General features: G+C 42.4%; 1 protein-coding gene across 6 annotated transcripts in view; it reads right to left on the bottom strand.

Moving 5' to 3' along the window:
- nav2a (neuron navigator 2a) overlaps positions 1–14130 on the bottom strand; it is a 411462-nt gene that overhangs the window by 282628 nt on the left and 114704 nt on the right. For all 6 annotated transcript variants that reach the window (XM_069904879.1, XM_069904824.1, XM_069904830.1 and 3 more), the window contains exon 4: positions 432–504. In XM_069904879.1, coding sequence (XP_069760980.1) covers positions 432–504 — 73 coding nt within the window. The remainder of the gene's footprint in view (positions 1–431; positions 505–14130) is intronic.

Here is a 14130-nt window from a genome sequence, read left to right as displayed (position 1 = left end):
GTTTGCTGGTGTGCCCTCCCTCCCTTGACCATCTATACCTCCTGCTCATTCTGTGCTGTTCTTCCTGACCCAACACCCCCCACCAATGTGTTCAGGTGCCTGGCTGCATTTTGCTTATACCTTGATGAAGGGCTTAAGCCGGAAATGTTAGTTATGTAACTTTATCTTTGCCATATAAAGTGTACTTTTTGGCCTGCTGAGTTTCCTCAGCTTTGTGTTTTTACTGAGAGTGTTGAACATTTGCTGTGGAAGAGAGCTAAACCAACCACTGAGACCTGCTGCGTGGACCGCACTTGCTGCCTTGTCACAAGTCTTGAGGTTATTGTAAAGAAAAATTTCAAGTGCAAGAAATGGGCGGATTCTCGAGATTCAGAAGCAAACTTTTGCTTAATAATTCATCTCAGAGACCATTATGGAGAATCATTTCTTACCTTCTGCTGAAAGACCCTGTATATTCACTCCTTTGGCAGCCAAGAAACTCAGGCACACATCTATATTTTCAATCTAGAGAAATATAAACAAACAAAGAAATGACCATTTAAATCCCGTTTTACTGAACAAGTTTATTCATTTCAAATCATATTTTGGCCTTCCATAACAATTGAATATTTGCTTCATTAGATGTCTATTTTTCTCCACATACAAATGACCGACCGAGCAAAAAGGGGGAAAATGTCCTTAGGTACTGCTGTTAAACAAGAAAATCTCCACACGCTGGGTCGAGTGCAAAACAAAAAAAAAAGTACTGCAGAAACTCCACATGTCACGCAGCATCCAAAGGTAAACGTTGCAGGCCTGACTACCCGTTTTTACTGATTCCTGTCGGAGGGCTCAGGCTCAAGATGTTGGTTACCCTTTTCTTCTGATGGCCGACAAGTGACCTGCTGAGATTCTCCAGCACTTTGGTGTTTCAGGGACTGCTGCGGTTTTCCCCATTATTACCCACAATTCTTCTTCCTTCTTCCATGAAGCTGTAAATGATGATCACTCAGAAATATAGAAGTGGAAAACTGGAGTCACCACTCTTAAAAAAGAAACACAAGGAAGCAAATTGAAGTGTGGATGTTGAAATGACTGGTAATTCTAAATTTGCCTGAAGGAAATCTGAACATTTAATTGTTTTTACACATACTTGCATCACATTCAAAACCAAAGCAGGGCTCCTCTATTCTATCAGAGAAATGTTTGAAATTAATGTCAACTTGAAGTTTGGAATGCCTGATGTAGTTGGAACTTTGACAGATAAAATCACTGTCAAACATGCACTCTATTTTATCCCTCTGTACCAAAAGCACAAATCCATTTGGATCAGGCAATAACGTGATCATCTTCTCAGGCCGTCCCCTGTGATTTGTTTCAGGCCAATTCTCAGGTGAGGAAGATGCCTGTGGATGATTTATTTAATGTAGGCATGGCTGCAATGGGCAGTCAGAGATTGAATTGAATTATCCTTTAATTAGTCCCATGCTTTGACATTTTACCATGTTGCCCATTCTGGACCTTGTTGCTTTGTACCAGTTGATCTTTTGTTTCATTATTACACCATGCTCTGTAATTATGCTTCTATCCTTCCATTTTAAAGCGCTGTATAAATGCCACAGTTGATCTGTTGGAATGCTTGCAGAAGAACCCTTTACACTGCACCAGGTATAACATGATAATAAATTTTAGTGGTCAGAACGTCCCACAACACTTCAGAATTAACTATGCGTGTAATGGTCAGAACAGTGTAAAAGTCGACCCTCTATTGCAGCCCAAAAATCTGGTTTTCCATATGTCGCATGTAAAAGTTTCCACCCCGCCCCTCCCCCCACTATTTTTGGTCTCGGCCACCCGTCCACCCAAGTTCCCAACGCCAAAACTGCCCTCTCTCGCCTTGGCCTCAGCCGATTTCCCTTCCAAGTTCCCGTCACCCCGGCCACCTCCCCATCTAAGCTCCCGATGCCATCTCTCCGGCCGCCCATCCATCCGAGCTGCTGATGGCCCCAATGCAGACTTCCCACCCCCAATGCCACTGGCTCACCCATCCAAGTTCCGGAAAAACACAAGCTCAGACTTGCCGCCAGGTTCCGGCCAGCCACTCGCACATCTGAGCTCCTGATGCCTCGAACGCAGACTTATTGCCTGGTTCCGACCGCCTACCCACCCATCCAAGCTCCTGTTGCCCCGAATGATGAAGGTACTTCCGATGGTCAAAAGTAGTATGTGTGTAATAGTTGACCCCCTAAATTTTACCCTAAAAGTTGGTCCACAAAATCCAACTGTTACACACCTATATATGAAATATTGTCATTGTTACACAGTGACTATATATTGATGCTAATTCATGTATAGCAGTGTCCGACAATCATGAACTGATCTTTTGTCAAGCATCGAGTCAGAGTTATTGCTTAAAAAGTCCAAATGAAAGAGGACACAATGCAGAACTCCATATTACTCTACAGAAAGGTCTGCCTGGATCATTGACATGATTTTTGATCGGCGACAAAGTGAAAGCTCTTGCTGCTGACCTCAGACAGGGCAGCCCAGAGAGGCGCAGGGATCTCTGGGGCAGGGACTATGTCAATTGGAGTCAGGTGAAAAATCAAAGGAAGATTGGCATTGAGCAGTGGCAACATCATCAATATCTGAGTGGTTGATCACACTGAATAAGAGCTCCTCCCTCACCCGTCCTTCCAGGTGAACCAACACTTCACTATGATTTCGCAGGGGTCATCTACTGAATCCAGTGTTCCCGTTGTGATCTCCTCTACACCAGAGAGACTGGGCACAGACTGGGAGATGGCTTCATTGAGCAACTCGGCTTTGTCTGCCGCAGTAGCATGAATCTTCCAGTGGCCACCCATTTCAATTCCCCATCCCAATCTCTTGCTGTCATGTCTGTCCATGGTCTCATGCACTGCCAGACTGAGACCACCCAAAAATTGGAGGAACAAAACCTCATCTTCCTTCTGGGAATCCGCCAATCAGATGGCATTAACATTGACTTCAATTTCCATTAAAACAACCCCCTCATCTTCATTCCCCGTCTCCTTTCATCTAATTCATTTTCTCTCTCTCTCTCCCTTCCCTTTTCCCTCTGCATACATTCACAGAGCCAAAAACAATTCTCTCCTTTCATCTTATCATATCCAATTAACACCAGGGTGTTAGGGGAGCAAGGAGCAGAGATATCGTGCTACCATGGGGTCCAACCACCCAATGAACTGCAGTCAGCTCCGCACAGGCTTTGAACGGCCCGTTAAAGGAGCCGACGGTAGTTTTATTTAAAACCCCATGACCTCGGGGCCTGCGCCCTAGATGGCGGCACCTATGATTGACAGCATTCCCAAGGGATTGCTGACTCCAGGGGAGTGGAGCATGGGGTATAAAGGTTAAAATTTTGTGTTTTTGATTTGTAATTAATTTTATGACTATCCCTTGAAGGAAAAGAATTGTTTATAGTGTTACCATTGTTACTATGAGGTCTTATGTCATAATATATGAATCATGACAGAGCTGTGAGTTCTCAAGATACTTTTCTCTGAATTCATCTTAACCATTTTATTTTGTTTAAAGTTGAATATCATTATCAATATGCAGTACGCTTTGTTTACTCATTGTTACAAAAATCTGCAAAGTTTTGCAAAATGTTTATTCATTATATCAACAAATTAAAGCAACTTACAGCTGCAACTACGAAGTTTGATTTATTGAATTAAATAAGATGGTCATTCGAAATATCGTCGCTTATGTTTCTTTGAAGACGACACGTTTTGAAATTAGGAAATATTAGAACTTGGAAAGCATCGTCTATGCAGGGCTGCAGAAAACGTGGAAACCACCCCCCCACCCCGCCCTCCCCCACCCCCATCTGAGAAGGAAAAGCAGAGAATATGTCCCACAAGACAGTTGACACGGCGGCGGACCAGTGAGGGGGCTCTGAGACTGAATGACCCCCCACATGAGGTGGGCTGCTGGCGACTCGAGGCGAGGAACCCACCATGGGGGGCTGTGGGCTGATGGAGACTGCTCTCGAGATGCTCGTGTGGGGCTGCAAACTACTGGAGACTGGCTCGAAATTGGCTGAAGGGGTACCAGGTATCGGAACCGGGATGCGGAGGTGCCAAAGGTGCTGAAGGGTTCCTGACCGTGTCGGAGGTTTGGATTAGGAGCTCGAACTGCCAATGATTTGGAATGGACTCTGTAGGGCTGCGGAGGCTGCGGGAGCGCTGGAGGCGAATCTACGGACACTCGGTGACTCTGGATGGACTCTCTTTTGCTTCTCTTTCTCTGACTGTAAGAAGCACCAGGCAATTTGTGCCGATGGTGAATCTGTCCGCCTTTAATCAGGTAAAAGCAATTTTGTGTAAAATGACACTGGTTTATTACATGACAATAAACTAAATCTTGAAAACTTTTTGCTTATACCTTGAAGAAGGTCTCAGGCCTGAATCATCGGGAATCTATCTTTACCTCTTGTGGAAACTGCGAGACTGGTTGAGTTGCTCCAGCATTCCTGTGTGTTCTTAATCACACTGAATAATTCTCATCATCAATAAATAAAGTTAGAGGAACATTCTTAAAAACAATTTTAAGATTTTGCATAGTGACGAGTCTACAACTCACAAAACAAATGTATTATGCTTTTAACAAATCCTTTCTTTTCATCTAATCATTAATCATCGATGGGAATTCTAATCCACAAAATTACAAAGTGATTTATAAGGACTAAATCAAATGTTAAATGGAAATGATAAACACATCATTAAACCAGTGAAAAGTCATTTGCAGTTCACTTAACGAGCACTTCGGACAATTTTATAGCCCTGAAGCAGCTGAAATTCCTGTGAAATGAATACTAGCTGAATGTTATGCTGGAGAAGGCTGTGAAAGAACATGCCAGAGAGGGGAATTACCCGCAGGACTTTGGGATTGCTCCACCTTTGAAGTTACCACTTCACAGGGCACAGTTGCCTGATTCCCTGTCATTAAAACTCCAAAACTCAGGCCAATGCATTCAAATCCCGAGGTGGAGCTTGAACTCAGGAGTTAAGGGTTATGGGGATAAGGCTGGAAAGGGGTACTGATGGTAGTGATCAGCCATGATCTGTAAAATGGCGGTGCTGGCTCGACGGGCTGAAGGGCCTACTCCAGCTCCTATTGTCTATTGTCTATTGTCTATTCTGCGCTTGACGTCCTGTTTTGCGGAAACTGCCAAAATGTTTGGCCTGGAAGTCAGCCTGAAGAAAACTGAGGTCCTCCATCAGCCAGCTCCCCACCATGATTACCAGCCCCCCCACATCTCCATCAGGCACACAAAACTCAAAACGGTCAACCAGTTTACCTATCTCGGCTGCACCATTTCATCAGATGCAAGGATCGACAATGAGATAGACAACAGACTCGCCAAGGCAAATAGCGCCTTTGGAAGACTACACAAAAGAGTCTGGAAAAACAACCAACTGAAAAACCTCACAAAGATAAGCGTATACAGAGCCGTTGTCATACCCACACTCCTGTTCGGCTCCGAATCATGGGTCCTCTACTGGCACCACCTACGGCTCCTAGAACGCTTCCACCAGCGTTGTCTCCGCTCCATCCTCAACATCCATTGGAGCGCTTACATCCCTAACGTCGAAGTACTCGAGATGGCAGAGGTCGACAGCATCGAGTCCACGCTGCTGAAGATCCAGCTGCGCTGGATGGGTCACGTCTCCAGAATGGAGGACCATCGCCTTCCCAAGATCGTGTTATATGGCGAGCTCTCCACCGGCCACCGTGACAGAGGTGCACCAAAGAAAAGGTACAAGGACTGCCTAAAGAAATCTCTTGGTGCCTGCCACATTGACCACCGCCAGTGGGCTGATATCGCCTCAAACCGTGCATCTTGGCGCCTCACAGTTTGGCGGGCAGCAAACTCCTTTGAAGAAGACCGCAGAGCCTACCTCACTGACAAAAGGCAAAGGAGGAAAAACCCAACACCCATCCCCAACCAACCAATTTTCCCCTGCAACCGCTGCAATCGTGTCTGCCTGTCCCGCATCGGACTTGTCAGCCACAAACGAGTCTGCAGCTGACGTGGACTTTTTACCCCCTCCATAAATCTTCGTCCGCAAAGCCAAGCCAAAGAAAAAGAATTCTGGCCAATGGTCTTAAGCTCAAAATCATCTGACTAAATCTGAAAATCTATCTTACAGTGCACTCTGATGGAAATTTTCAATTTATAAAGAAAATCCGTTGCCTGATATTAGATTTCATTGATGATTCTAAGGACAAGGTTTTCAATGGTAGCTGTTGACAATTACTCTAATATTGGATGGATTCAAGAGCAAGAGCAAAGCCATGACCTTTGTCCTCAGACACAAAATCCGTACTCTCGTACGTTACTTCTCCTCACCACCCCCTCCGCACCCATTGTCTCCAGCTGAAACAAATACTGCAATCTCAGTGATCCAGTCTCCTAATGAATAGATCCAAGGCACAGGGAAGTGTGGAACCGAGAAAAGGTGGGAACAAGGTACAAAGTGCTGGAGGAGCTCAGCAGATCAGGCCGCATCCATGGTAATGCGTCCATTTCCTTACCTGGATGCTGCCTGACCTGTTGAATTCCTTCAGCACCTTGTACCTTGTTCCAGTTTTCCAGCATTTCTGGACCTCTTGATTACCATGGGAAGTCATGCCTTTTGAAGGAACAGCCATTAAAATGAAGCAATGAATATATGGGCCTGTGTAATGGAAGATTTAAACCGTATTTCTTACTTTTGCAGCCTTTGCTTCTGCAAGGCTGAGAACCTGCTTGTTGCATATGAATTAATGGACACACCTAAATTTACACTATATGGGGCCCAGGGATGCATATGAATCAGTAGACACTATCCATGAGGCCCAGAAATGCAGTTGTCTTTTGTTGGTTGCAGACTGTCAGGAGACCTTGAAGATAATTAAATCATTTGTTCAAAGAGATAAGATGTGATGTAAACAACTTTTGGGTAATATAAGCCATGGTCCCACTGCTGAAGTTTGAGACTCTCCAAGAGGTGGCAACATTTCTCAGCAAGAAGAAGAACTTCAAGATTCTAACCAATGTCCCGGACCGGGGAGGTGGAGAAGCTGCTACCAGCGCCCAGACAACCTACTACAAGTGTACAGTCATCGCCTCGCTTTGGCAGTTGGGACCAGTCCAGGCATTGATAAGTATAATTGGGAAGGGCTTGCATGTTGTAGTGTGAATTCAGCTTTAGATTTAGTAATAAAGACTTGTACAAACTGAACTGCTCTTTTTCTTTCGGTAGCTCAAACACTGTGACCAATCTAAAACGAACAAAAATGAGAGGTATAAGTTTACCCAAGACAGCCTGGAGGGCCAAACGATCTGATTCTATCCCGCATGACTTAATCCCAGCCGGAGGGATGAGACTCGATTGAAATAATGGCATCAAAGAACGCAGCTCAATGGCTTTTTTTCTTAGACAAAAGCACGGATACAGGCCATTTCGGCCCAGGAGTCCATGCCACCTAATTACACCTGATTGACCTACACCCCCAGTACATTTTCAAACAGCGGGAGGAAACCGGAGTCCCTGGGGAAAAACCCACGCAGACACGGGGAGAACGTACAAACTCCTTACAGACAGTATGGGATTTGAACCCCATTCCCAATCGCTGGTCCTGTTAAGGTGTTGTGCTAACCGCTACATCAACTGTTTCATTGGAGTTGTTGGCATTTTGTAAGCCTCAAAACAGTGATGAGAAACACCAGCCCATCAGTTCTTCCTAACCCATTTACAGTATTCACACTGTCACACAGGCTGCATTCAGCTCACTTAAAGAAAGTCTGACCTGGTTCTTTCCCCGCGTGAATGGATCCTTTGCCCCACCTCCATACTAACCATTGAGTGGAAGGGTCAGCTGCTCTTTGAACTTGCTGAGAACAGACACCGCCATGAAAACAACAGTCAGCAAAAGATACAATTTACTCTACGTTCCCAAACAAATTTCATGAATCATTCACTGTGAGGGCACAATAGAGAAAAAAAAGGGCACAATCTACAAGTGACCGCCCAGAACAAAGCAATGTATCACACGTCATTTCACAGGTCAGTCAGTTGCAGCACGTCATTGCTTCAGTGCATGAATTGGACAATTATTCTGGTGGAATGCCAAGGCTGAAAGAAGAATTATTCAATGCTGGAATTTCGAGCCATGCACTGGTACAGGTGCATTTCAAGGACAGCACTTGGGAAATAAATGGATAAATAAACTTACCAGCTATAGAAATCAAACCATCAAGGCACTGCAGCATAAATCTAAGCTTGATACCAATGCATAAGTTTTAGCCTCCCATTTGTGCACTTGTCTCCTGGCAACACTGAGTGCCATAATCATGATGTAATCCTGGTTACCTTCTGTGCACCTGAGCAGCCAACAGCAACTGCAAATTAAGCAAGGCAAATGGCTCGAGACGATGGCGGCAACACGGTTAGGGTAACGGTTAGCACAACGCTATGCCAGACAGAGCCAGCAACCCGGGTCTGAATCCGGCACTGTCTGTGAGGAGTCTGTACATCCTCCCCGTGTCTGCGTGGGTTTCCCTCATGTGCTTCGGTTTCCTCCAACCGTTCAAAATATGGGTCATTTGGGTGTAATTGGGCTGAATGGGCCTGTTATTATGCTACATGTCTAAATTTAACTCTGAAGCCAAACACAATCTGCTACAGGATCTCAGTGAGTCAACCAGTATCATGGGAGAAAAGGAATAACTGACATTTTGAGCCAAATACCTTCATCGGGACAACATCAGGTCTGGATTGTTCAATCCATCTGCCCTCAGTTGGTTGTGCATTGCCTCAAAGATCAAAGTGCAGCATGGGAGTTCTTCTGGTATATTTGAGGGCTCATGAAAGCTACATTTCTGAAATGCATTTAGTTTCTCCAGTACAATCCCTACTGTCCAGAATTCAAGCAACCGGCAACCTCAAGCAACTGGCAAAAAAATTGAGGAAAATAAATTTTTAAAAATTGAAATAAATAAGAATAAAATAAAAGGTAAAAAATGCTTAGTTTAAATTTGTTAATGTTCTCTGAAGTAACACGTAAACCTTTGGTGAAGATGGAAGCAACTATTCAGCCAGTGGAGGGCCTTGGTTAGGCTTTGCTCGGAGCAGCTGTTTGAATAAAGTTGTATGAAATAGCAAATGATGTCGCCCAGAACGAAGAGCTGGTTGATGCCGCTCGCCGTTGGGGTGACTGTCATAAAGTGGCTCCTTATCCCTGCTTAGTAAGAGTGGCCCTGGTCAGAGATTTATCTGTAAAATTGGAGGGGGGGGGGTGTTAATTAATTATCTATAATATTATTGTTCATTTGTTTGTCTTGCAGGTAGCTTCATGGAGGGGGAGCAAAGATGGTTAAATGTTTTAAAGAAAGTGACTGAAAATACAATAAGATGCTTTAAGATTTATATATTCATGCAAGTGAAGTTTGTTCAATATAAGTATTGTATAGTATTTTATACTTTATGTTTTAAACTGTTTATTCTTAAGGCAGGTGTGTTAGTTAGGCATTGTATAAATAAGTCTCAAACAATCAGAAAATAAACTTAACCAGCATTTACCAATCTCCAATGGTGCTAGATACCAGAAGTTTTACTGTATTTGGTTCGCTGCTGTTTATTTTTTTTTAAATTTGGACATACTGCATGAACACAGGCCCTTCTTGGCCACAAGCCTGTGCCGCCCAAATATCCCAATTAACTTAACTCAAAAATGTTCATTGGCCGTTCTAAGTTCCAATACAACACAAACAATGAAATAGGAAAGAAAATTCCCTTTTTCTTCCATGATTAAAAAAAAACTTTGCATTTCCAAATTAGAAAGAGATGAAGATTTCTAGTCAATCTTGAAGCTGCCAAAAGTGGCAGAAAGTAAGGTGCACACACAAGTGAACAAGTGATTGACACTGTGGGTTCCAAAGGAAATAAAAACTTAAACAGTAATTGCATTTAGAGATGGGTTTACTATCTCAGCTGTTGCCCGACACATGAACCAGCAAAAACGCTTTGAGAAATGCACCTGCTCTCCTGCTCAACATCTCAGAAACCATTAAAGGTGAAGTCGAAGAAAAAAAATTTGCCCCCTACTTGGTCTGGTGTTTAAACAAAGAATGTCGAGAAATGCTAGGATGAAGAGCACTGTGCAAAAATTCAGTGGCAAAAATAATTGTTAAAAGCAATTGTCATTCTTTGCTGGTAAGTTCAATCCTGGTCCTCTCTGCAGACGACGAATTTACATGTGAACATTTCTGAAAATGGAGCTGTGATGGCAATTGGCGTGTAACTTGTATTTGACAGCGCTACTGCCTCACCCAAAGAAATGGTGGGATTCCCAATGCACACCCAAATAGAAATCTGAAGGGTTTGCGATCATTGAATTACTATCAAGATGTCCACTGGTGAAACAAGTCCTGAAATGATCCTGATTCTATGACTTCACAAACAAGGGAGGGGGTAGATGGGTGAATGCTCTCTCATTCCCTGTGGCAGCTGCCCACCACCATTGTTGAGAGATGTTCCGCTGGCCATCAGAGTCATGCTGTGCACACTCAAACATAAATCAGCTCCATGAACTGAAGTCACTATTCCCAAGAATTGCTACAGAGGTGGAAGACTGTGCTATAAATTCACAGTTTCTTTGTAGGTAAGATGTGTTTTCAGTAAATCCTTATGATCTTCTTTATATTAGTGCATGTTTTTAATCACATGAGGATTTCTAGCCTCACATTGATTTACAAATGTCAAGATTTTCAATATTTATTGTTACGTTGTTACCAAAGTATAGTTTCTGAGGGTGCTAATCTTTGAACAGGTAAGCCACAAATGAAAATAAATGAGAGGACAGCAAAATTCTCTGATAATCACAAAAATACATACTAAAAGCATGAAATAAAAGTTCCAAAATTAAAATTTAAATGCAATATTCACCAGCAATCTTTGATGAATGATTGACAGATTTTGTTAGCTAAACTTCCATGTAAATGTATATATTTTCTCGTTCACCCTGAGGAAAAAGGGTTCAGAAAAAAATCTGTTCAAAACATCCAGGTATACAGTGACCAATTTATTTGAGATGGAAATTTTACTGGGTTAGTCCCACCACACCAAAGCATTGGTTTGCTCTGAAGAGAGAGAAGATGGAAGGACTCTCAAAAGGTCAAGCAGCATCCATGGATAGAATAGGCACTCATCCTTCAGCTTGGGACCCTTTGTTGATGAGACTGATCATTTCCCTGATCTGATCTGTGGAGTCCCTCCAGCTTCTGTTTGTTCACTAAAGATTCCAGCATCTGCTGTTTTTGTGTTTCTTATTCGTTTGCTGTATTCATGGTTACATGACACCAGCCACATCAGCTAATTCACCATTCACATTAAATATTATTTACCCTAGTCTTCAAAATCCTACAAATGAATTCTCCTGGAGCAGGTTGTATATCTATATACAACCTGCTTCATATATAGATTTATATCTATATCTATATATATGGATATATATCTATATATTTATATATCTATCGTATATGCCGGCATATAAGATGACTCGGTATAAGATGACCCCCAAATTTCGAGCTGAAATGTAGGTTTTGAGGTAAACTCATTGTATAAGACCACCCCATGTCTGGCATTTACCACTGATCAGTGGAGTAATTTAATATATTACTTCACAAAACTTTAAAATCAAATTACCCAGTAAAGGTTTAAATTGTTTTAGCATATTTTAAATTAAACCACTGTCAGCTCCTTTAACAGGCCATTTATAGCCGGTACAGAGCTGACGGAAGTCGGACTGGGCAGATGGACCCTGCAGGGAAGCGCTGAGACTTTGCTGTTAAATTTGGATTTTAAACTTGGCACTGGGGACTTCACTTTTAAGGTTTCTATTTTATACCAGGTGTGGGGGAGCACTGAGACTTTTTTGCTGAGGTTTGGATTTTATACTTGGCGTATAAGATGACCACTGGTTTTGGTGTAGTGTTTTTAACATTCAGGACTATGTTATACACCGGCATATACGGTATCTTGGTAAATCAGAATAATTTGCAAGTGCCAGTGGAAATGAAGGAATTAGGATAATCAAGCAGCAAAAGGGATACAAGCCATTAACCATTGTGGCTGAGTCATGTAACTGTGACCAGCAACTCATTACTCTCCTATAAATAGGCTTCTGTTGGTGCTATTACAAATAAAGCAGAATGCCTGATGACAAATAGCTGCTCAAACAACCTTTCTACCACATCAATTTGATGCCAGCAAAGGCATTTTCGGTAGGAAATAGCAAAGCAATGTTTCATTGTTCCTGTTTACATTTTAATGCCTTCTGAAGGCTTATTTAAAAATTATTAACAATAATTCCATAAACCCCCTTCAAATATTTTTCCCACAACACTGATTTCAAATATACTTTGAAAGGATGGCCATTATATTACATTTAATAGAACTGTTACACTACAGAAGACAACACTCTGATCCATCAAGTTCATGCCAGCTTTTAGCAGAAGCAATTTTGGAGACAGACTCTAACTTCCCCGAAAGTAGCTCATAATTCACAGAATTGTCAAAATGACTGCATTTTCATCAAAGATATGTATTCTCAGGGGGATGTTGCAGTTATTATTCTGCTCCATCACCTTCTTGTGTTTCCTTAAGAAAAAAAATGACCAAGTTTCAACTCTCCTTCCCACTATCATTGCTGTGGTGAGGTCAAATGAGACCGAGGGGAAGTCCCTCAAACAACAGAGCAAAAAACATGAGTAGCCACTTTCAGGTGGAATAGCTGGGAGAATGCAGCTCCGGAGCCAGCTGTGGGTGTGTGCGAAGCGACATTCAGGTGACAGCACTGAAGGTGCTGTCCTGGCACCTGAAAGGTCCGCGGTGGGGAGAGGCGCTGCGGAGCAAACGCTGGCTCCTGTCGACTGTGGCCGTAGTCCCGCCTGCTTTCAGGTGCCTAGGGGGAGTGCTCCAAAGTGAAGAATACACCTGCCCAAGGAGGGTTGGGTAAGTACTCCTCTGGTCAGAGTTCTCTGCTTTCAGGTGGCCTCCCAACAGATGGATTTGGGTATTTTAGGTGGCTTGACGTTGGGGTATTCTGGCCACCTGAAAGTGACTAATGACTGCAATGTCCTCTGAAATGATCAGATTTCAGATAATATTGTCAGATTACTTACAAGACATTATATATACATTCCTGATATTATTTTTCCTCGCAGAATTAATAAATTGCTAGTGTAAAAAAAAACCTGACTTCAACATACACATCTAAATAAAGAAAGAAATGTAAACAAACTGACTGTACAAAAAAACAATCAATCAAGTGCAAAAGTAAGAGTCCTTCAAAAGTCTCTGATTGAGTGTAATGGTACAGGTCCAGCAAGCAACTCACATCAAGGATAATTTGAGATGGGCTGAACATCCTGACCTTGTACCACGCCCAGATCCCAAAAAGTGAATTAAACAACTTAGAAATTTGAGAAACATTGTTCAGCCTTTAAATTCACTATTTTGCAGTGTGGCTTCTTCAATCTATGACAAACAAACCTCACAATTCCTTCCAATAATTTGAAGTTTCGGTTTGCCTTTTAATTCTTTCTAATTGTTGAACTCTTTACAATATGATTACGCTCGTTCTTTGTGAATTCTACATCTTCTGACATTCATTTTTACTTAATCTTCTGAAACTTTTTTCATCCCTTGTCCTTCTAGTCAGTCTTGGGTTTATGCAGAGGTCATAAACCCCGTTAGAGTGGATATTTTACCTCTTTTGTTTGTGGCCAAACATGAGCTCCATTCGCAGACTGATACCTTGTAGCACCGAAGAGCAATTCAGCATTAAGCAAGATCTGTGATGCTTTTTATTATGGCAGATTTTCATTACGTTATTTGTTAATGGATTGAGGATAGTGCTCAGTGTAAATGTAAAAAAAAACCTGCAAGTCACCCTAGCATTTTTAAACCTTGGCCTCTCTGACACTAACTTCATTAACATTTCTACTGTGACAAAATGCTTTCTAAAGCATTTCCTCAATGGGCGCATAGCGTAATTAATACAAGAAACATTGAGCAATGCTTGCTAAAAGAATGTTGTGAATAACAGTGATTAGTG

Source organism: Narcine bancroftii, chromosome 1 (genome assembly GCF_036971445.1).
Source record: "Narcine bancroftii isolate sNarBan1 chromosome 1, sNarBan1.hap1, whole genome shotgun sequence".
Lineage (NCBI taxonomy): Eukaryota > Metazoa > Chordata > Chondrichthyes > Torpediniformes > Narcinidae > Narcine > Narcine bancroftii.
The sequence above is the reverse complement of the archived record's forward strand: the minus strand, read 5'-3'. Positions and strand labels throughout refer to the sequence as shown.